We start from the raw sequence: 24,043 nt of genomic DNA on the forward strand, positions 1-24,043 counted from the left end.
GGTAGATAAATGGTGGATGGATGGATGGTGGATGGATGGAAGGAATGGAGGACAGATGGACCGATGGGTGGATGGATGGCCTGGGGCTGAGCGGGGGCTGTGGACCGGCTGCTGAGGGCCACGGGCTCCGTGCTGGGTGGTGAAAATGCCGTAAGACTGACCGGGTGATGCGTCTCTCAGCTGTGAATTTACCACAATCCACTGGCTGGTAAACTTCCACTGGGAAAACGCACAGGATGGGAACGCTAGTCCACTCACCCAGAGCTGGGATGTCACGGGGGCATGGCAGACTTCGAGGGCCCCCTGACCCACAGCTTCCCCTCTGGAAAGAGGCCACCGAGGGGACAAGGAGAACCCCAGAGGTACAAGGAGCAGGCCGCTCATCCCCGACTCCACTCCCACCTGGGGGAACACACGCAGCTCTAAGCTCCAGCGGCCAAGAGCAACACATCGGACACGAGCCCAGCAAGGTGCCCAGGCGGAGCACTCCACGGGGACGAGGGCCTCTGCCCAGGCCTTCCGGAACCCTCTTCCCCCATCAAGGCCCCCCCCATTCTGTGCAGGAGGAGAGGCCAGTGGTAGGGCTCGGCTCTCGTTGCCATGAGGGGACACGGGCTCCAGCAGGGCCCGACAGGTGAGGCCCTCCAAGCGCAAAGAACCAGGAAACCTCAGGTTCGAACGAAAACTCAGAGGTGTGTCTGCAACAAGAGCAAGGCAGAGTCAAGGGCCTGAAGGAGGAGAGCAAACGGCCGCCTCAGGAGTTCTATTTTGATATGGGAGGCCAAGGTCACTTGCAAACAAAGCACATCTGACAGTCCACGTGGACGCGAGTGATGGATTAGGGAGCCTCTCAGTCAGCTGACACGAGGGGGCGGGGCCACGGGGACCACAGGGCCGGCAGGGACGGGCGCCTGCTGCTTTGGTGGGGAGTTTGGGTGTGTGTGGAGGGTGTGTGAATGGCAATAAGTTGTCCTTCAGGGGTCAGGCCAGCAGCTAAAACGCTTTTCCTAAATGTGATATCAGACTTGAGGTGTATTTGCTTAATAAATGGAAGCACGTATTAATTCAAAAACAGGGAAACTCACTTTCCTGGAGCACCTGCTAGGAGGTGGGCCAGGTCCCTGGACCTCTGCTGACTGGTCAGGAAGCGCAGTGGGGACCTGCAGGTGGCTGACAGCTTCAGCGGAGCAGTTTGGAGCCCCCCACCGTGGACGTGGGTGTGCACAGGCCAGCACTGGACACATCCAGGGGAGACCCCTGAGAGCACGTCGCTGCCCACCACATTTTCTCCTCCAGCTCTACTTGGGACACAACACCGGTGTGGATTAGAGACCAGACTGCTGTGTCCTGGGGCCAGCCTTGTCCCCATTTCCTCATTCACAGTCCCCAGAAAAATAAACAACAGAAGAACCGGTTTCCATTAATTTTGGCACATGCCACTTGTCCGAAAGGCCAAGAGTACGGACCGGTGCCAGCACTCACTGCCCAGGAAGCCCTCTGTGCTTCAGCGGTGACCCAGAGGGCAGAAGGAAGGTGGCCACCCCTCCCTGCACGGGCAGCCAACCCTACCCGCTGCTCTTGCTAGGGTACCAACTTCACCCCACTGGACGTGGAGACTGGGAAAGAGAAGTCACTCAGCAAGGGTGACAGGAAGGGCCCCACCTGGGGCAGAAGAGACGCTGTCCCCCTGCAGGTGAAGGGGCATTGGGGTGAGGACCCCCTCTGCACACGACTCCTGGGCCGGGCTCCCTGCCCAGCTACAGGACTCCGCCCAGGAGGGCCGTTCGGGAGACACGGGGCTCACTGTCTGCAGAGACCCCCTGCAGGGCTGCCCCACAGGCTGTGGCGGGAGTCCTCCCTGAGAATGGGACGCGACCCACACCAGGCCCCAGCGGACGGTGTTCAAGACATCTCCGAAGAGAACCGGGAACCTGGCTTTCTAGAGGACCTGGCCCTCCCACCCCTGGGCCCTCACGTCTGAAAGGGAGGGGCAGGCCGCCAAACCGACTTGGAGAGGGGCACTTGGAAAATCCACTCACACAACCAGAATCACAGAAAGACGCCCAGCTGCTGAAAACCGCTGGGACACGGTGAGGAGGAGCCGCGCAGAAATAACAGAGACGCAGCGGAGAAGAGGGAGCGAGAAGGCATGTAGCACCCAGACGTCTGCCCCTCGGTCCGGATGGAGATACGCTCCAATTAAAGGGAGGGAGATCTCCGAGAGTGACTGGTGGAACACAGGAAGACGCAAAGCCTCCGCAACGAACAATTCAAAGGAATAATTTTCCGAAAAAATGAGCACGGGGCTGTGGCAACGCGTGGAAATCACAAGTAACGCCACCACAACGCGGCAGGAGTTAGGAGGATCAGAGCACGGTGTGCCTGCCTGAGAGCACAGTCCGGGAAAGCTCCGGAGAAGGGCGGGGGCCAGGGGGCACCGCCGAGATGGGACAGCCTCCGGGGGAAGGCCAAAAGTCGGGAGCCTGGCTGACAGCACAGACCAGGAACTGAGCACAGAAGGGACCCCTTGAAACCTGGGACCCGCAGAACCTATGGATCAGGACCTCGGAACAGCCAGCACCAAACACATCCTGCTGCAGAAACCAGAGCCAGCCCTGGCTGCTGTGGCCCAGTGGACTGGGTGTTGGCCTGCGAACCAAAGGGTCACTGGTTCAGTTCCCAGTCAGGGCACAAGCCTGGGTTGAGGGCTGGGTCCCCAGTGCGGGGCACACAAGAGGCAACCACACGTTGATGTTTCTCTCCCTCTCTTTCTCCCTCCCTTTCCCTCTGTCTAAAAATAAATAAATAAAATCTATTTGTAAAAAAATGGAGACCAATTCTTCAGGAATCCAGTAAAAAAGTAACACTAAATCGAGTCACCGACCAAAGGCACCGAAGGGATGAGAAGGCCGGATGCAGCTCCCCGCGGACTGAGGGAGGGCGGCGTGGGAACGGTGACTCGAACGCCCCCCAGCGGGTGTACACGGGAGGCACACAGCGCTCCTCCTCCTGCATTCTGTACTGGGGGGCCAACCTACGCGCTGAAATGTACGTGTGACCCCGAACCAATGCGCGTGACACCTGTGACGTCACCGGGTGTGCACCGCTGACGCGCACGCTCCCACGGAGGCTGCCTCTGCGTCCTGTCCTGGCCGGTGAGGCTCAGCGGGTTGGAGTGTCGACTCACGTACGGCAAGGTCGCAGGTTCAATTCCCCGTTGGGGCACTTACAGGAGGCAGCCAATCAGTCTCTCTCTCTCTCTCCTTTTCGCTGTCTCTCTCCCCCTCCCACCTTCTCTAAAGCAATAAAAAGCGTACCCTTGGTGAGGATTAAAGAATATAGCAGCTGCAGGTGCATGTGTCTGCAAAAAACCGAAACTGCGCCCGTGGTGCCGTCTACCTCAGGCCCCTCTGTCCCCACCCCTGCTCCTCGTTGGTGACATCGGTGTGTCGGGGCCTCGGGGCAGCAGGTGCAGCCCCGAGGGAAGTCGGGGTGGAGCGGGCAGTGACTGGTCCCCAGGGTTTCCCTCCATCCCTCACCCGCTGGGCACACAGGGGACCCTGAGGAGGACCTCAGGGCGCCAGGGGAAGGCCCAGCTCCTGCCTGGAAGTGTCTGGGTCCCCAGGTCCCTATACAGCAGAGCCTCCCCCTCTTCTTCACGGCCGGTCCCCAGGGCCGAGAGGAAGGGTGGAACACCTGTCCTGAAGGGTTGGAGGTCAGAGGTTAACATCTGCCTGTTACAGCCGATAGCTCAAGCCAAGCGCCGCACTGCAGGGAGAGGTGGGGAGAAGAGCCAAACACACACTAAGCCTCCGCCCTCCGGGTTTCGGGGCTGTTTCCTTTAACTTACAGATTTATTAAGAAGCCATCTGCCTCGTAGCAAATCAACCTTTCCCTCATGGTCTGCTTCTCCTTGTCCAATCAAACAGCGTGTCTCGCTGTGGGTGTGCAGACAGCACATGTGGTTTGAATCTGATTTCTACCTGTGCTTTAGCACCTCACTCACACCCACCCAACACCCATCACCCATCACTTACACCCCACCCAACGCCCATCACCCACATCACTTACACACCACCCAATACCCATCACCCATCACTTACACCCCACCCAACACCCATCACCCATCACTTACACCCCAACCAACACCCATCACCCCATCACTCACACCCACCCAACACCCATCACCCATCACTCACACCCCACCCATCACCATCACCCACATCACTCACACCCATCCAACACCCATCACCCATCACTCACACCCCACCCATCACCCCATCACTCACACCCACCCAACACCCATCACCCCATCACTCACACCCCACCCAACACCCATCACCCACATCACTCACACCCCACCCATCACCATCACCCACATCACTCACACCCACCCAACACCCATCACCCACATCACTCATACCCCAGCCAACACCCATCACCCCATCACTCACACCCCAGCCAACACCCATCACCCCATCACTCACACCCACCCAACACCCATCACCCACATCACTCACACTCCACCCAACACCCATCACCCACATCACTCACACCCACCCAACACCCATCACCCCATCACTTACACCCCACCCAACACCCATCACCCCATCACTCACACCCACCCAACACCCATCACCCACATCACTCACACTCCACCCAACACCCATCACCCACATCACTCACACCCACCCATCACCCCATCACTTACACCCCACCCAACACCCATCACCCCATCACTTACACTCCACCCAACACCCATCACCCACATCACTCACACCCACCCAACACCCATCACCCCATCACTTACACCCCACCCAACACCCATCACCCCATCACTCACACCCCACCCAACACCCATCACCCCATCACTCACACCCCACCCAACACCCATCACCCCATCACTTACACTCCACCCAACACCCATCACCCACATCACTCACACCCACCCAACACTCATCACCCCATCACTCACACCCCACCCAACACCCATCACCCCATCACTTACACCCCACCCAACACCCATCACCCCATCACTCACACCCCACCCAACACCCATCACCCACATCACTCACACCCCACCCAACACCATCACCCACATCACTCACACCCCACCCAACACCCATCACCCCATCACTCACACCCCACCCAACACCCATCACCCCATCACTTACACCCCACCCAACACCCATCACCCACATCACTCACACTCCACCCAACACCCATCACCCACATCACTCACACCCCACCCAACACCCATCACCCACATCACTCACACCCCACCCAACGTCCATCACCCACATCACTCACACCCCACCCAACACCCATCACCCACATCACTCACACCCACCCAACACCCATCACACACATCACTCACACCCCACCCATCACCCATCACCCACATCACTCACACCCCACCCATCACCACCACCCACATCACTCACATCCCACGCAACACCATCACCCACATCACTCACACCCCACCCATCACCCATCACCCCATCACTCACACCCCACCCAATACCCATCACACACATCACTCACACCCCACCCATCACCATCACCCACATCACTCACACCCCACCCGACACCCATCACCCCATCACTCACACCCCACCGAACACCCATCACCCCATCACTCACACCCCACCAAACACCCATCACCCCGACACTCATACCTCACCCATCACCCCATCGCTCATCACCCAGATCACCCCCTTCACACCCCGACCTAGACCATATGCGAAACCCCCCTCATCACCACTGGGATGGTCCCCCCTCCACCACTGGGAGTTGAAAGACCTCAGGGCAGCATCAGAGAGATACCCTGAGAATCTCCTGGCACCCTGAACCAGCAGCACCCCCCGCAGGAGCGTTTGAGGGGTGCCTCCTGTGACTCAGCCCAGGTGAGGGGAGACCAGTAAGGCCTCTCTGCAGTGAGCACCTGCCGGTTCCTTGAGAAGCCCCAACAGGAAAGCCCACAACGCACTCTTGGGGGCAGAGTCAGGGAGCACCCTGGGAGCGGGATTGGTGGCGGGACCCGAGTGGCAAGCCACCCACATGTCTTCAGTGATCTACACAGAGCACCACCCCTTCCATGACCCCATGAGCCCACCCTGCAGGGGAGGTGGACCCACAGGCAAATGCACAGCAGGGGTGACATGGGCAGGGCAGCGGGCCCCAGCCTTGAGGGACAACCAAGAGTCAGGCACCGGGCAGGCGTGAGGAGCAGGCACACACAGCCTGCACACTGGGATGTGGGCAGGAGCACGGGACACGGGGGCTCCGTGCACGACAGAACCTGACACCCCAGCTCTGTGCTGGGCTGTCTCTGCGCCCCCAGCTGGGCCTGCATCCGGCGCACAGTAGGGGCTTCGTGAACAGTGTGCACCAGGCACCCACAGCAAGCATGAGGCAGCTAGTCACAGGGCAGGGGGGAGCTGGGGACTGGTGGGGGAGGACCCCGTGCAGAGGGTAAGGCAGGTGCCCCCAGCCTGGTGACCAGCGGGGAAGGAGGGGCGGGCCCACCGTCTGCTGCAGGTCCTGGATGAGGATGCGGATGACCAGGGTGTCCCCCTGGCTCTCCGCGGTCCTGGCGCTGCTGGGCTTCGCCGCCGTGGCCCGGATGGTGTCGTAGATGGTCTCCTCCTTGGAGCTGTCGGACTCGGACCCCGCGGAGTCGTCAGAGAAGCTCTGGGCCATCTCGTCCTCGCTGGACGTGGGGCTGCGCGGCATGGCTGCCCTGCGCCTGTGAGAAGGGGCAGTGAATGTGAGAGACGGCAAGCCCGGCGGGGTCACTGGCCCCGGAAAGGGTGTGCGCTCAGTCTCGCAGCCCGTGTTTGTGGCTGTGACCGCGGCCGAGCTACCCGTGGGTGCAGTGCACAGATCTGAAAGGCGGTGAGAACGCCGCGCCCCTCCGCCAGCCAGAGCCCGAGCCTGAGCCCGCAGCAGGCACCGTGAGCACTGGGTGGGGCCCTGCGGCTCTGCTCGCGCTGGGAAAGCAGCCTCCGAAGGAGCCACAGTAGCGTGGCCGTGACCACAGTTCACGGGGACTAACCAAAGGGCCGCTGGGGCAGCTTGAAACTTTCCAAGATAAGGACAAAAGTTCCCTTTTGTCTGTCTTGGAGGAGGGAGCTGAAGGCAGGGAAGAAGGGTGGCGTCAGGTCCCAGTGGAGCCAAGTTCGAGCTGCAGTGACCCGCCCGGCCTCACTCACAGAGCAGGGACAGGAAAACGCAGGGACAGGAAAACGCGGGAACACCCAACCAAGAGGCAAGGCCGGGCTCAGAAGTGACATCGTCTCCAGGCCCAGCAGTGAGCGGCGGGGCCCAAGGTCATGAGCCGGCTGAAGCCAGGGCCTCAGGGCCCCCTGACAATCCGTGGGACCTGGGGGGCATCCCCTGCCCAGGGCGGTGAACACGCCCCAGCAAGGGGCCCGGTTGGGGTACCAGCTCTGCTGGGCCCAGCTGGCAGCAAGCAGGCAGAAGGACACTCTGAGGGCCCCGCTCTGGGCAGGGGTCAGGTGAGGGTAACGGGTGGGGGACGGGCCACACCAGCAACGCCTGTCTCCCCGGGCCCTATAAGGGAGGTCAAGGTCACACAGGGAGGAAAGGCCCACAGGATCCTGCCCTTGGAAATGGGCTGACGCAGGCCGCCCGAGCATCCGGGGCCTGCCTGGGTCACACTCGGTCTCTCGTCCCACGACTGCACAGACGTGGCAGGGAACCAGCCCAGCTCCTCGTGGGGGACCCCGCACATCACACCCCTAAGCTAAAGGAAAGCGCCTCGCAGGAGGAGGCCAGCGCTGGGCACCGTGTGCAGGCGGGCCAGCAGGAGGACGCAGCACGGTCCACCTACGGGGTGGACGTCCGTGGTGGAGGCAGGTGCCGGCCACCCTCAGGGACGGCTGTCTCTCGGGAGGGCAGCTAACTAACCACTTGCAACACTTAATCCCCTGCCGCGTGGGTTCTGGGACCAGGTGTGCGTCCACTGTCCCCCCGACTTTCGTAGGGACTCCCCAGACACACGGGCAGGAGCAACACCCAACAGGACCACAAAGGAGCCCGTCTAGAGGCGCGGCCTGCTGAGGGCGTCCAGAGACCGGGACAAGGCGGGGGGGGGGTTGGGGGCTCCCCTACTGCCAGCAGCCCGGGCTGGGCCCGGAGAAGCGGCCAGGACCGTGGCCGGCGGACGCTGCTCTGCTTGGCCCGCACGGGTCTGCAGTGTGTGACGGTCTGCAGGTTCCCCGCGCAAACACACGTTTCTGGATTACTCTGGCCGTCGGAGGATGCGGCGATGCTGGGGACCGGCACATGGCTGCTGGGGGCAAGAGCGCCCCGCAGCTACCTCCGGCCTGGCACACCCTCCGCAGTGTTCCTGGAACCCCCCAGACCCAGCACCCTCCGATCCCCCCACCTGGCTGTCGCTGGTGTGACCCTGCCACCCCTTCACCAGAAGACAGACCCACCACTGTCCTCCGGCTGCCTCCTCCTCTGTCCCCAAACTGTCCTTCAGGCCAGCCATGGGGCCACTGGCTGGTCAACCATCTCACCCAGCGGGTCACCCCAACCACCCAGGACGCTGTTCTTCTCTAAAATAAAAACTCCAAAGGTCCATAGGAGCGCGGACCCACTGGCCACACCTTCCCGTAACACGCGAGCGGTGGCCCCACTCACTCACCAGGCAGGCGGGAAGACACCTGTGCCGGACGTGGTGACCCGGTTTGAGGTGGCTGTGCACCGTGCACCGGGTGACACGGTGGCTATTACAATGCACAAGTGACCACATGTTATGACACTGTTGTGATATAGTACACGCACTTCTGCGTGAGTCGTGGCAATGCGGTACAACACGAGATACAAATATGAACTGCACAAACATATCACGCCATTACATCCGGTGAGAACTTCCTGTGATGTCCCAAGGAAGTGGGGACACCGCTCTCCTCCCGGGCGGCTCAGGGTAGGCGCTGGGGGCCGCAACAAACTCAAGTGTCACAAAGCCTGGTCCGGGGTCTGGACAGGGTCCCGGCACCGACATTGTCTTTGAAAGCTCCCCGGTCACTGTAACTCTAAGGACAAACCCAGCTGCGGTTCCTCCACGCCAAGTCTGCGGCCATGACCTGGAAGAACTCCGGGGGGGGGGGGGACAGGAAGACGCAGCCAGCGGTTCCCCGGGGGTGGGGCCGTGAGCTGGGCCTGAACCCCAGATGAGGGGGTCAAGCCATGTACTGGGGGCAGCCTGTGTGGGCACAGCCCGTGTGACAGGTAAGCACTTGGAGCGGACAAACGTGGGGAACTGGGTGTGCTCAGTGGGCACTTGCAGGCCACGCGTAGCACTGCTGCCGCCGTGAGCCAGGGTCTGAATAGGGACGTGAGCACAGCCATGGAGTCTTCTGGAGCTACCCTCGGACCTCCTCAACCGGCAGGTGGCTTCATCACAGGGACATCTGCCCTTGCTGCTCACACCGGCTTGGGGGTGACAGTCACACATGGACACAGCTGGCACCCAGCTCGGGCACAGCAGGCCCTGCCAGACGGGCCTGAGGTGCCGGGACCGTGTCCAGGAGCAGAGAAGGGGGCCGCCGCACCCCGGTTCTTCCCAGCACCGTCCTGGGAGCAGGAGGCCAGAACCTGAGCAGGAGGCTCCTGACCTGAGCCAGGGGCTCGAGTACCTGGATCAGCAGATCCCTGGGAAAGGCAGACACCTGGGGAACCGCTGAATGATTAACTCAGGGCGGGGCCGCAGGAACTCGGAGGGCGCCAGGACCTCCGCATTTCGGATCAAAACAGCAGATGCCTTCTCCCCTCCCTGTTTCCCAGCGGTTGTTTGCGTGAGGAACACACTCAACAGCGACTCATCTGAAATTCTCGGGAACTGGGCGCCCGCATTTCGCATTTCCTCGGGCAGCGCCCCGGGGGATGGACGGAGGGGCTCCCGCGGTGGGCCGGGTGGGGGTGGGGAGGCTGTGGGGGTGGGAAGGGAGGTGCGAACACCTCGGTGAGCTGCGCACCAGCTTCCCGGGAAACAGCGGGAAGGTTAACGCTGCCCGCGGGCACACAAAGGGGGCGGGCGGGGAGTATCTCAAGCTATAAAAACACAGGTCGATCAAGTTCAATGACTCTGAGAACAGGTTTCGGTCTCGGCTATGCTGCCAAGGTCCCCGTTCACACAGAAACCAGGACAGCAGGAAAAGCAGCTGTAATGAAGACTCCAGACAGGGCTGCGGAAGCACTTCCGGGGAACCCAGAGTCTCAGAGGGCCCGCGAGGCCCTCTGGCGGAGGGCGGGGCTGACGCTCGGTGGGTGGGTCAGCGGGGTGGAGGGTAGTCCCCATCCCCCAAAAGGTCACAGGTTCAATTCCCAGTCAGGGCACATGCCCGGGCTGTGGGTTCCATCCCCATTCCGGATGCAGACAGGAGGCAACCGGCTGACCTTTCTCTCTCACACTGATGTCTCTCTCCCCACCCCCTTCAGAAGCTAATATCTTAAAAAACGTCACTGCAAAGTACAAATTTGACACAACTGCCAATGAAAAACCTTGGCAGGAATGCTCCCAAAGCCCCACATTCTGACCTTGAGGCTCACGTTCTGACCTTGAGGCTCGCAAAAGAGGGGACAGAGCGCAACAGCCCCGGGGCAGCGCTGGGAACTGCCCGGTGCCAAGGCCGCCTAGACAGACACAACGGGGAGACGGTGTGACCCTGACGCACGGACAGGCCGGGGACCTGCGGAAGCCGCAGGGTCGCCCGGCACCGGCCCTGCGTCCCGGGAAAGGAGCCGATCAGCACAGGATGCGCGTGCGAAGATGCCAGAACGGAGCCGCGTCCGCCCCGTTCTCCGTGTGCCCCCGCCGACCAGCCTGCTGCACCGAGGCTCCGAAGTGAACTGTGTTCTGAAACCAGGGCTCTGCGGCCCAATGGTTAGCGCCCCCTGGATACTGGGGAGCTCGGGTCCCCCCAGTGAGTGCTGGCCCTGGGCAGTGACTGAAGGGCAGGGGCCCGGGGCCCAGGCCCAGGCCGCCGCCGCCCCCTCCCCCTGCGGCACAACCGTGGGTGCCAGAGGAGGTGACGCGAACCAGCAGCACGCCCACTCTCGGAATCTGGACACCGAGGTGCAGGGCGCTGGGGTGGGTCCTTGCAACATTAAGCACCAGCCACTTTGGAGGTGAGCGGCGTGCAGCCGGGCAGGGGGGTGGCAGTAAACAGACTCAGTGCCCTGGCCCAGGGGGGAGGAGGAGCAGGCGGAGGCAGAGACCTGGCCTCCTGCTCCCCGGGCACGCCAGCGCCCCACAAGCCACGGAAGTGCAGCGGGCCCAGTGCCCGGGCCGAGGGCCGGCGGGAAGGTCACCTGCCTGGGCACCTCCGGTTCAGACAAGAGCTGTCTCCGGGGCTGACACAGCTTCTAACCCGGGCTCACCAACAGCGGAGTCTGGGAACCAGGGGCATCAAACACAATTAATGAGAGCCCTCGGGGGAGACTGCCAGGGAGACACAATGTCCCCGACACCTGAGAACCAAGACACGCCCATTGCAGGAGCCTTTGAAAATGTCCCGCACAAGCGCTAGGGCTCCCAGCAGAGCTTCCTGCGGCTCCCAGCATCCGGCACTGCGGGGGGGCGGGGGGGGGCTAGGGGGGAGACGGAGGCTCCATCTGGGGCCATGTCCCCAGGTCTGCAGGAGCCTTTGTGGCCACTCACACGGGGACGGCTGGACCCCACCTCGGGAGGGACTGCGGCGTCCTCAGCCCTGCCATCATCCTTAATGACCGTGTTTAAGCTGAAGGTGGGTTTTCCTTAATTCCTATTATTCTGACAACTGTGGAAACCTGACCCCACCCTGCCCCGCCCCGCCCCGCCCCACGACCTCCATGTTCAACTCTGGTTTTCCCTAAGGCTCTAAAGGGACCGCGCCACCTCCTCCAGGGAGACTCCTGCCGCCTGCGTCAGGGACGTCCCCAGGCCACACCAGGCCCCCCCACAGCCCGGCTCCCAGCTCTGAGAACGACACACACACACTTTGATCCTGGACGTTGGTCTGCCGCCCTGCTGAGCGAGCCAGTCAGACCCCGACGAGATCACACGGGCCAGAGGACACCCACCTCCACCACCGGCACTCGGTCTGTCCGGGGGTGCCGGCCCACGGGAGATCAGGATGCAGGGGCCGCTCTGGGATCCAGGGGCTGACAGCTGGTGACGTCCTCGCCGTCACCCAGCTTTGTCTGGGGAGCAGCCCCCCTGAAGGGCTTCCCCCGGCTGACCCAGCGGTCCGGCCCAGGCCACGACCATGGAGCGTCTCCCATGAGCACTGGCCTCTGCTGACATCTGCGGGGAGATCACTCTTCCAGCTCCTCCAAGGCTGTGCAGATGACGGATGGACGGACAGACAGGACGCCTGGGCGTGGAGAGAATGTGAGCAGGAAGTGCCTGGGCGAGATGGGCCGACAGAGACGCTCCGTCCAGGCGGCACGAACGCAGTGAGTCCCTGACCGCGACACCACGCCCTCTGGTGTCCAGGGGCCACGCTTCACACTCCACTTCCCAGGCCGCCGTTCTAGAAGCTCTCGGGGTGCACGGCGGGGCACACGGCGTCTGAGGGGCCCTTGACGATGTCGGAATCCCTGTGACGCCTCACTGACCAGAAGCAACAGGAGATGTGAACAAGATCAGGGGCCGAGAGAGGAACCTGAAAACAACTCACTGAGCTTTCTCCGCAGTTGCCACGAAAGACGGGAAAGGACCTTGAAACTGTGCAACAGCGACAGAACCGGAACACATTCGGGGGACACCCAACAAAATGCGCCAGAGACCTGTTCGCTGGAAAGGACGGGCCTCCACAAATGAGAGACCCCCTCTGGAAGGCAGCCCCCCGAGTCCGCGTCCGTGAAAACCCCCGCTGGCCCATCAGCATCTCCAGAGGCGAGAGCTTCGAGAGCTGACGGCGTGGGCGTCCTGCTTCCCGGGAAGGACCTGAGGCTCTGTTGACTTTCCTGGGGACGAGGGTCCTTGCTTCCATTTTTCACTTAAAGAAGAAAGTGACCCAGAAGCAGAGGGCTCCAGGTGTCGGTGACCAGCCCCCCACGCCCCTCCGCACCCTGATGTCTGTCCGCAGGAGCCCCGAGCACAGAACGCGGGCGCCTCCTCACCGCCAGGGACCCCGGCCGCTGCAGGCGGGGCCCACAGGTACAGGTGGGAGGGAGGAGAGCAGGGGCGGCCGCGAGGTCTGGGCACTCCGGGCCTGGGCAGTTAGAATAGCTTTTCCTACCAGGGTCGGAGCCAGGAAATGGCAGGAGGCACCGAGCTCCTCAGGACACCCACCGAACAACGCTGCGGAGAAGGAGCCCACGGCGCAGGTCCTGGGCGCACCACGAACAAACAGAGACAGCGTTCGGTCCCCAATTAAAATGGATGCACAAAATGGAAACACACCCACAGACAGTAGCTTTGGAGAAGCCCGTCCATCCCACGAGCACGCCGTGCCAGCCCACACGCGCAGGCGGGCCCCCCTCACCTCAGCCCTGCAGCGCCGGCCGCTAGAAGTGCTGGGCCCACAACCCAGTGGGGTGGGCACCGTCTCCGGCCACCCCGGAAACTCTGGAGCAGACCACCGCAGGGGACACGGAAAGGCGCGAATGAAGACAGAACGTTACCTGGCCCCCTCCCCTCAGGGCACCCTCCCCTCCCCGGTACCCCGGGCACAGTCCCACCCTGGGTGTTTGCATTTTCTGCTACAAAACGACCCGCCATTTCCACCGGGAGGACTGACCACATCCCCGGCCCCACATCCCACAGGAAAAGCAGCCAAGAGGCTTTATTGTTCACACACCTGAACACAAGGGCCAAGAAGGGAGGGGAGACCAGGAAAACCAACAGGCGGCGGCAGGCGGGGGAGCCCCTCGTGGAAGAAGGGAGTCACGGGGTCTCCAGGCCTTTTCTAGAAGCTACACCCCCGCCGTGGCCAGGGGAGGCGGGTCCCCAGGCGGGCCACGGAGGGTCCCCAGGGGCCGAGCAGCAAAGGCAGCCCACGCGTGGACGCCGCCCCTTCGGCTGCGGAACCCTCACCAGCTGCTGCTGAAGGGGCAGCGCGACCCGTCCGGGCCTGGCAGATCCCGAGGCCACACGCCGCCTGTGTCGCCCTGGCTGGGGACGGTGTCTCAGGCCTTAAGGACAGAAGAAGGCGGCGAAGCCCACAGAGAAGCCATCGCTTCGGAAGACGCTTCACTTGCGGTGACGGGCGGCTCCGTGTGCCCTTCCCCCAGCAGGACTCGGAACCCGCTTCACGACCGACAAAGGGCTTCCGCCGAGCGCACCCAGGGACACGGCCGGGTGCACGGAGAAACCGGGAGAAGGATGAGTGCTCAGGGGAGCGGGAGCCGCCGCCCGGCCTGCGCTTTGACACACAGAAAAGCGGCGGCAGCTTTGTCTGCAGGGCCACAGAACCAGAGCGAAAGCACAGCGCCTGTCTCCTGACGCCCAGAAAGAGTGGAGGCTACCTGGGCGGGCAGGTAATGTGCTGTCATAGAGGGAAAGTGTCACCAAGGAGAGAAGGGAGGAAGGGAGGGAGGGGCAGAAAGAACCGTTCAGATTCAGCCAAAGACCCTGAGTGTTTCCCAACAGCCAAGACGCCCACCACGCCCTCCGTCAGAGGTCACAGCTGTGTCCTCCGACCTCTGCCTGTTCTCTCCAAGCGGCGGTGAGCGAGCACGCTGCGATGGACTTGCGGTGCTTTGCAGAAATGCAGGTGGCGGTGTCCTTCAGGAGCCAAAACGGACCACAGGGAACAGGAGGGCAACAGAGGCCAGAACCAGCTGCCCAGGTGACCCCGTTCCGCTCCCCCCGCCGACTCGCCACGCACGCCCTTGTCTCCAGGTCTGAGCGCTCCTCACCGGTCTGCAGCCCGGTGTGCCCCCCCCCACCCCGAGCTGGGTTAGGCCGCATGGGGAGCCTGGGGGGCACAAACCCACCTCCAGGGCTGAGGGGCCAGCGAGAAACTCCTCCGCATCCATCCTGGGTGGTTTTGAGGCCCCTTTACCTGAACCTCAGTGACATGTTACTACGTGAGCAACAGAGAGCTCAGGACCTGGAGACAGGCAGGGCTGGGCAGCCCGAAGGGTCCCCAGAAACACTGGGGGCGGGGCTTAATGAGCCCGCAGTCCAAACGTGAAGAAGCCGCCTGTGGGCCCAACTGTCCGTTATCACCGGGCGGACAATGACAGAAAACAAACACAGCGCCACTCGGACGGGTCCAGGTGGGAGCGGGGTGCTGCCGTGGCCCAGGGCTGGGGCTCCAGGTGGGCCCCAGGGAGTGGCCCCTGGAGAAAGTAGGGGCCCCAGCAGGGGTGGGTGAGTGGGAGAGGGCCGGGGGGTGGGCCGGGCAAAGCGGGGCTCCGAGGGCAGGACGGAATCCCGCCCAGAGCCCCACCCGAAGCCGCTTTGCCAATTCCAGTAGCTCCGGTGCAGGTGGCCACCCCTGTGGGCCGTCCCCACCCTCCCCGGGCCGGGTGCCAGGGACTTCCCGGGCGGGTACAAGCTGCCCCGCCTTGAGGGAGCTCGTGGGAGAGCGCTCGGCGGACAGCAGTGGGGTCACGGGCACCGCGGGATGAGCAAGGCTGACGCTGCCTCTCCCCGCCTGGGGCCCCGAGGAGACAGTCCTTCCCGAACCTCAGCCTCCTCACCTGTCAAAGGGGCTTCGCACCACACTCCCTGGGAAGGCTGGGCGGCTCGTGAGACAGAGGGTCTGGTACGACCCTCGGCAGGTGCCAGTGAGGGCGTCTGTAGTGATGAACTTGAAAATGTGAAATGACCAGAGGCCAAGGTGCACGCACACACATGCACACATACACATGTGTGCGCACATGCACACGTGTGCAGACAGGTGCACGCACACATATATGCATATGGATGCACACAGGTGGGTGCATATACATGGATGCATGTGTGCGCATACATGTGCAATGTGCACACAGAGAGATGCACATATGCACATGCACCCCTTACAAGGCTGAGACCCAGGAAGGAAGGAAGGAAAGAGGGTAGGAGGGAGGGAGGGAGGGAGAGAGGGGGGAGGGAGGGTCGAGGAGAGGACAGGAACGACACTGGAGACCGGGAGAAGACCGAAACCTTAGACAGAAATTGACGAGACGAGGGCTGGTTCTGGGTCGAATTGAACTGACAGGTTTCTAGCAAACGGACACGGACTCAAGAGGAGATTAAGTGAATGGCACCAGGAGCAGCTTGGGGACGTCCTCACACCCCTGCCGCCCCCGGACGGGAAATAACAGACGGCAGAGGCCAGCGGGACGGGAGAGAGGAACAAAGCCGATTCCTCCAGTTACGCCGACCGCCCCGGTTGCTCCCACACAGGAGGGGTCGACGGGGTGGCCCTTAGCCGAGAAGGAGATGGCGCGATTTTGAAACTCCCAGTTGTTCTAAGAAAGTGAGCTCCAGACCCGAATGCTTTCTTCCGCTGGAGACCCCGAGAAATGCCGCACCAGGAGCCAGCACCCGTTCCACGCAGTCCCTTCCACGACACAGAACAGGAGGGGACGCCCCCCAAGCCACTCAACGCAGCAAGGATGGCCGACACTAAACCAGACAAGGGTGCACGGAGCAGCCGGGGGTCCAAGTGCAGAATTCGTGGACGGAATGACGCGCCGCGACCGGTGGGAGTCACTCCAGGGACGCGGGCGGTTCGCTGTTTAAAAACAAAAGACAACCAGTGTTCGTCGGTACCGCGCTACGGCAACGGTGACCGGCTGAAGGGGAAACCGGCACATCCTATCGCTCAGCGCGGGAGAAGCATCTCCCAAGATTCGTCCTCCTCCTGGGACAAAAAGCCTCTCGGGAATAGGAAGGGGGGACTTCCTCCATCGGACGAAGTGCGTTTACAAAAAAGCGTCAGCAGATATGGTTCCAGAGAGGGGACGCCCACGTGCACCCGCTCTGTGACGGGGAGCGAGGCGGGGACGGCGGCTCCCACCGCCGGGGCGCATCACTGAACAGCAGGGGACACACAGAGGTCCCGAAGCTGGCTGCCCGAGCCTGCGAGAGTGCCAGAGCAGAAACACCCCGCGTTGCGCCCTGTCGAGGGGCGAGTCGCACGGCCGGTGAAATACGTCTCGACGGTTAAAAGAAAAAAGCAGCGACTGGCTTCTAGGAAACAGGAAAGGCCTCCGCGTTCGAGGGATCTTCCCTGTCCCCTCAAGAACAAGTACGTCACTGAACCGCTGACAGGTTGGCCCTCTGCGGCCTGCCTCTATTTTTGGAACCGCTCATCCCACCCCAGAGGCCGAAATCAGGGTCGTGAAGGGCTCTGAACCAGGTTCGTCACCCTCAGGAAGCGCCCCAGGCACAGAGAGGCCCGGTCCCGGGCTGGGAGCCAGGGCCGCAGGGGCAGAGCCAGCCTGCCCCAGCCTGGGGGCCCTGCTGGGCCGCTGCCTGGCTCTCGCCACCCACTGCCCTGTGGCTGCCCGCGTTCCCCCCGATCCTGTGAAACCGGAAGGAGGAGAAGGCACCCGGTGTCCTGGGGGCTCGCCAGTGGGGCCGCACTCGGAGGAAGGAAAGCCAACACCCTCCTCCCACCACAGAGGGCCTTCCGAAAGCTAGGAGCCTGCTTCTGCCCCAGCGGGAACGGGCGTTCAGACCGAAGCTAGTGAAGGGCTGCTCCCAGCAGCATCGTCCCAGCGGGCACACGGCGGTGACCACCGCAACTCCGGCTTTCTAGAAAGGGCCCCTGGCTGGATTGCTAATGAATAGTCCACCCCCCTGCTCCCTCTTCAATAAGAGATGGCAGGATAAGCTTTCAGAGGCACAAAGGCACGTCCACGTCAGAGAATCCGTCTGAGGGCCAAGAAGGCCCCACAGAGTCGCACGCTCCGCTGCCCCCGGCGGCCACCTGGTGCCCCGGGGAGGGGGCAGTCAGCCCCCTGGAGCCCCGCCTCGGGACTCTCAGTCTGGCGCCTCCATCCCCACTCCCGGTGCTCTCGGGGTGAGGAGGGAGCCCTGGCGGTCCCCAAGGCTGCCAAGGTCCCCACCATGGCAGCAGGTGACCTGGGAGGGGGCTGCCGGGCGCCCCCACCCTAAGCCCTTGTGTCAACTCAGCAAGTTCCCACAGCCCAAGCCAGAGGCTCTGCAGAGAGCAGGTGGGGTGGGGAGTCACTCAGAGCCGGTGCCTAACCCCGTGACCACGGCGGGACACAGGACGGGAGGTGACAAACTCAAACACCCACAGGAGGCACGAGTAATGTCCGGTTTGCACACGCACAGCCAACACATGCAGTGGCGAGAGCGGAGCACCGAGCACGGATGTGCACTCATCTAGACTTTGAGTCCGTTGTCTCACTGATGCTCTCGGCCGCCTCGGCCGTGCCATTACTGCGTGGTGACCACGGGCAGCCTGAGGTTCAGAGAGGTCTGCTGGCTTGCCTGAGGTCACACAGCAGTTAGCGGGCAGAGCTGGCCAAGTGCAGCGTGCCCAGGTACCACAAGGCACCACTGACCCAGGGGACACGCCGGTGAGCACCTGGGGGCAGTGCCAATACACCCCAAAGCCCCAAAGATTGGGGGGCAACACAGAGGCAAGTCACCCCCCACCCATCCAGGCAGGACGAGCACCGCAGCCTTGGAGAGCGGGGCGCCGAACCACGGGCGCATCTCTGCCTGGACGGACGGACAGACCGATGCCCTGTTTAGGTCCCGTCCTGAACCCGCCCGCACCTTCCTCCCCTGCCAGACGCGTAGGGACGGGGACAATCGAGTCACACACTTACAGGGGGCAGATTGTGTGAGCTGGGGATGAGCCAGCTGGAGGTCATAACTCACAGAAGTGGGCGTAAAGTGCTTCCTCCCAGAGGGGCGGCGCAGGTGCTGGTGCTGGGGCTGGGGCCGAGTGCGCCCGAGCGGATCGGGAGAGCACATGCAGACAGAAGCAGAGAAGCGAGGGAGCAAGCCAGGCCGCACAGACACAGGTAACTCTGTTTCCCGTGACGGCACGGTTGACAGGGAGCGTTTCACAAGCGTTTATTCACTGCGGCGTCAACAGGTGACCCTTTCCGAGAACTCGGTCAGGCCCCATCGGGTGCAGCAGGGCAGGGGTCCCCATGGGCTGTCACCTCCGGGGTATGTCCTTCCTCCCTGGAGAGCAGAGACTCCGCCCCAGGCCGCTGACCCGGCTCCCGACCGCGAGTTCCATTCCGCTGGGAGCCCACCAGGTCTTTCAGGCGGAGACGCCCAGCAGCCCCAGGACCTGCCTGCCCGCCCGGGGCCCCGGGGACGCTGGGTGACGGGGCCTGTCGGGGAAGAGGATGGAGGGGGTGACAGGGAGAAGCTCGGGGAGCCGGGGGCCGGGGGCCAAGAAATTTCGAGGCAGAGCCAGCGCCCAGGGAGCCACGTGGCAAACCGGTGCCCTCGGACAGCGACGGGATTCCAACCCGGGGGCGATTTTACGTGTCCTAGGAGCCACACTTTTAAAGAGAAAAGAGAAAGAAGCATTTGAAATGAATACTCGTATTTTATTTAATCCGCCATTTTATATGCAAAACGCCATCGTTTCAATCTGGGGCCCTTGTCCAGGTCAGTCACCAGTTGGGGCTGGCGGCCGCCACACCACCGCACGGCACAACCACAGACAGAACCGCCGGCGCCGTCAGGGGGAGCAGCTGCCCCAGACGCTGAACTGGAGACGCCCCACTCGGCCCTGCAGTGTCACTGCGCAGTGGGGTCCCCGCGTCTGAGTCAGACACACAGGCTGCCGGGTGCCTGGGGCACACACCAACCCCTCCGAACTGGTCCCCGCTCTCCACCACGAAGCGGGCCGATTTGCCACGTGGCCGCGCGGGGTCTAACGGAGATAACACGGCCGGGATCAAAGCCGTCCCTGAGGGACTGCAAACACCCGGCGTGGACTTCGCACTCGGGTCAGGAGACAGCCCAGCCGAGGACCAGCCCCAGATGAACCTGGGGGCCGGACCCAGGACAGACTGCAGAGGGCGGGGCGGTGACCAAAAACGGCTGGCACAGGCCCTTCTGTGCGAAAAGAGGCAGCCAGACTCTGGCCTCACACTAGACCTGGAGTTTAAAAACAACCAACTGCCCTGGCTGGTGCGGCTCAGTGGACAGAACATGGGCCTGTGAACCAAAGGATCGCGGTTCGATTCCCAGTCAGGGCACATGCCTGGGTTGCAGGCCAGGTCCCCAGAAGAGGGAGCGTGAGAGGCAACCACACACTGATGTTTCTCTCCCTCTCTCCTTCCCTTCCCTTCTAAAGATAAATAAATAAAATCTGAAAAATAAATAAATGAAATTTTAAAAAACAAATGAAAAATATTAAACGAGAGGAGGCTGGAGGAATGTCCTGTGACGACAGGGTTATCTGAAAAGCAAACATCGTTCAGGGTAAAAATACCAGTGAACTTGATCACATCGGAACATAAAACTTCTAGAGGACAGACAGCTACGTCCCGTCAGGAAAGTGAAAAGACCCACCAGACCAGGTCAAAGTCGGGTCCGGAAAATATCGAGCGTCTGCAAGTCAGCGAGGGGCGGACGGGCGACCCGTGGTGAAGAACAGGGAAACCAGGAGGTTCGGGAAACGAAAGGCCCCTGTCCCACGCGCTGGAGGGTGGTCTCGGAATCAGAGGGGACACCGCTAAGGAGAGACCCCGCCCACCCGCCCCCCTGCCCGCCCGCAGGGTTGGCCTGAACCAGACGCACTGGGATGGGGGCGCAGGGAGCTCTCGTGCCCGGCTGGGGGATCACAGCGCTTGGGGACAATCATCGGGGAAACTCGTGAAAGTTAGACCTCTGCCCCCAAAACGGCAGACCCAGCGGCGCCTAACGACACTCCTGGGAAGGGCTGCCCTGCCCAAGGACGGTCCCTGAAGCACAGGCTGGAGGAGAAACTCAGGCACCAGCCGGAAGGCCGGGGAGGAGCACGGACGCCCTTTCCGAGAAACACTACAGGGCGGGCAACGTGATCAAAACCAATTGCTTGAAGTAGTTCTTCATCGGGGCGCCCCCAAGGCAAAGCTTTCAGGAAGCAGGGGGCATCCTGACCCCTCTCCCCACACCCCACGTGGGACTCAGGGCCCCACTGGGCCAGCACGTCACACGGCCAGCCCACGTTTAAGGCTCCGAGGCGATCAGAAAGCCCAGGTGCCTCATGAGCTACGTTTTGCAAGGGGCACTGCCTGCCCTGCCGGTCTCTCCCGCCCAGCGCCTGCCTCGGTCCCGCCCAGCCCTGGCTAAGCCCACAGGCGTGGAATACCCGTGGGGGCCCCAGGAAGGAGTGAATGTCCTCCTCGGGGTGGGGCATCTCTGGAAATGGGGGCGTCCTACTCCACAGGTTCCTGACAAACAGGGGTCACCTGCTCTGTCCCGAGATCCAAGAAGCAGGTGGGCCTCTCTCCATGGAAAGCAGAGTGGGGTCGGGGGACAAGGACGGGAGCCTCCGCTTCGGAACCCCAAGGCCGGGCGGGCAGCTCGCTGCTCCCAACGTGCTTCTGGGGAGCAGGGGCTCAGAGAGACAAGCTCACACCACGTGGGCGGGCGGGAGTCCCGCTCACAGCGGCCGACAGAGGGTGGGACCCTGGTGCAGCTGCAGGACGCAGCGTCACTCAGCCTTAAGAAGGGGACACGTTCTGACACCTGCCGCAAGGTGGCTGGACCTCAAGGACACTGTGAAAAGTGAAAGACGTCACTCACAGAAAGACTCTAGATCCAGTGAGTCGTCAAATTCGCCCCGAGGGGCAGCCAAGGGGTGGGTGCCCAGGGGGCGGGGCGAGGGGCCGTGGGTGCGTCCAGCCGTGGTCCCCCACGGGAGGGCCCCCCCGCACACCTGTTACTCACACAGCACCACTCCCCCCAATGACTAATAAGCAACCTGAGGGACGGTGTCCCCCCGGGTGCCCTCCTCCAACCTGCACGGCAGGGGAGGGGAGGGCAGCAGAAAACGCCCCACGGGGCCCAGGCGGTAGAAGCGGGTTCAGCACCTCCCTGAAGAGTCAAGACGTCCCCCAATGCCATTCCACTGGAAAGGTTTCCCCATCGCCTAGAGACAAATTACTGAAATTTGGAAAGCGGTGACGAGACCCCCGGACCCCTGGCTTGGCCCGGGGTTGCTCAGTAACTAAGGGTCTGACCCAGAACAAACCAAAATCCCAGAGGTCGAACCACACTTAACCCCAGCATGCAGGTCACCGCAGAGCCGCTGCCCTCTGCCTCCTCAGATGGGGACATGAGTCAGGATCCCCGCGGGACACACGGACGGCGGGGCCCTGCTCCCGGCTCAGGGGCTGGTGCAGTCAAAGGACAAACCCACACCGGTGGTGGCACAGTTACCCACTTGGTGACGGCCGCCCACTCCGGGGACGTCCTCCGTCCACAAAGACTGATCCCAGCTCCAGGAGGCGGGCGGGGGCGGGGCAGGTAACAGCAAAGCGTGCAGCCTCATTTTATATATTTGATCCTCGCACGCGTCATTTTATATATTTCCCTAGAGAGAGAGATTGATTGGTTGCATCCCGTACGCACCCCAACTGGGAACTGAACCCACAGCCTTTAGGTGCCCAGGACGACACTCCAACCAACTGAGCCACCAGCCTGAGTGTGTTTACTCTCATTGTAAAAGGTCACCTTGGCTGTCCCCACCCCACCTGCGTAGGCATCGGGGACATCACAGGGCCTGAGCCAAGTACCGGGCCCTCCCCTGGGCCCCGGGCAGACTCCGGACTCACCGGCGCCCAGAGCACGCCGGCTCCTCTGCCTGCGTCCCCCACAAATCTGAGTGTTCGGATGAAGGCGACTTCTGTGTCCATGGTCCCCACTACTCAGGTGGCCCCGCAGGTCAGTCACTTGGGAACTTCTGGGGACCCTCTGCTGAGCACTCCAGCTCCCCCTCCACCCAGGTCCCCACGGGGCAGCACGGGGAAGGGAGAGGCCGGGCCAGTACGGATGCTCGTCCCACTGCAGGGGACGAGGCCTGAGGACCGGCCGGGGGTGTTCTGGGCGTCCAGCCCTTGCCCGCAGTCCTCTCCTCCAGCTCCTGCAGACGACTTTCCCCCAAACGGCGTCGGGGCCGCGCACCGACCCAGCAGAGCACCGGGCGCACCGGGATCCAGGCCAGCACGCTGGGGGACCAATGGCTAAGTGACTGGCCGGCTGGAGGCCACCCACAGCCAGGTCTCTGCAAGGACACCTACACCATCCCTGTGTCGGGGGCCACGGACGTTCTGTCTTCCGTGACCTGGCTGTGCCTCCTCCTGGGTGCCTGAGTCCCGCCTGCAGACACCCCTGCCCCCCGCACGTGGTAAAGCCTTCTTGCCCTTCCAACGCCACAAAGGAACTGCCAGTTCCCAACTGTCATGGCCGCAGGGAAGCGCTTTTGGTGACACCAGACACACAACTATACCTTCAGCAGGGAAGCATCCCGCCTCCGTCAAACCCCAGCCGAGCACCCAGCCGGCCGCCAGCCGCCCCCGAGCCCACGCCCCAGCGCCCTAGACTCTGCCACTAGCGGGCCAGTCCCGCTGTCCCTCACAGAGTGGGGACCACCCGATGGCCCTCTGTAACCCTCAGGCAAACTTCCCAGAGGAGGCACCCTCAGTAACAAGACAAGGGACAGTTGTTGGAAACAGTCACCCGCTGCAGGTCCCCACGGGGCAGAGGCAGGACAGAGTCGGGGAGGGGGCAGGAGGGACACTGCCCAAGGCCACACAGGCACCGCAGGCCCCAGGCCTGAGTGAGCCCCTCGCCTGGCTGGGGACAGCCCCGGGAGGGAGCCCAAAGAGTCGGAAGACACGAAAACCAGGTGGCCTCGGACGGAGTCTTTAGACCCCTTTAGCCAGCGGTTTTCAACCGCGGGACCGTGTGAACTGTGAGACGCCCGACCCCTTACACAGGGGCACTGTCCTCTCTCCCTTAGGCTGTCAAATAAAAAGTGACAACAGCCATCCAGGGGGAGCAAATAAAAATTTTACCTGTTTTTTCAGAATGGCAAAATATATATATTTTTGGTGTGCCGCAGAACTTCAGTTCCTGGGCTGAGAGATGGTG

The 24,043-nt window shown here is 62.5% G+C and overlaps 1 protein-coding gene across 3 annotated transcripts in view; it reads right to left on the minus strand.

Moving 5' to 3' along the window:
• SHANK2 (SH3 and multiple ankyrin repeat domains 2) overlaps window positions 1–24,043 on the minus strand; it is a 288,299-nt gene that overhangs the window by 257,393 nt on the left and 6,863 nt on the right. For all 3 annotated transcript variants that reach the window (XM_053662881.1, XM_053662880.1, XM_053662879.1), the window contains exon 2: window positions 6,529–6,748. In XM_053662881.1, the coding sequence (XP_053518856.1) occupies window positions 6,529–6,735 (207 nt within the window). In that variant the 5' untranslated portion in view covers window positions 6,736–6,748. The remainder of the gene's footprint in view (window positions 1–6,528; window positions 6,749–24,043) is intronic.

This window comes from Artibeus jamaicensis, unplaced genomic scaffold (assembly GCF_021234435.1).
Source record: "Artibeus jamaicensis isolate MK-2021 breed Jamaican fruit bat unplaced genomic scaffold, CSHL_Jam_final contig_3109, whole genome shotgun sequence".
NCBI lineage: Eukaryota > Metazoa > Chordata > Mammalia > Chiroptera > Phyllostomidae > Artibeus > Artibeus jamaicensis.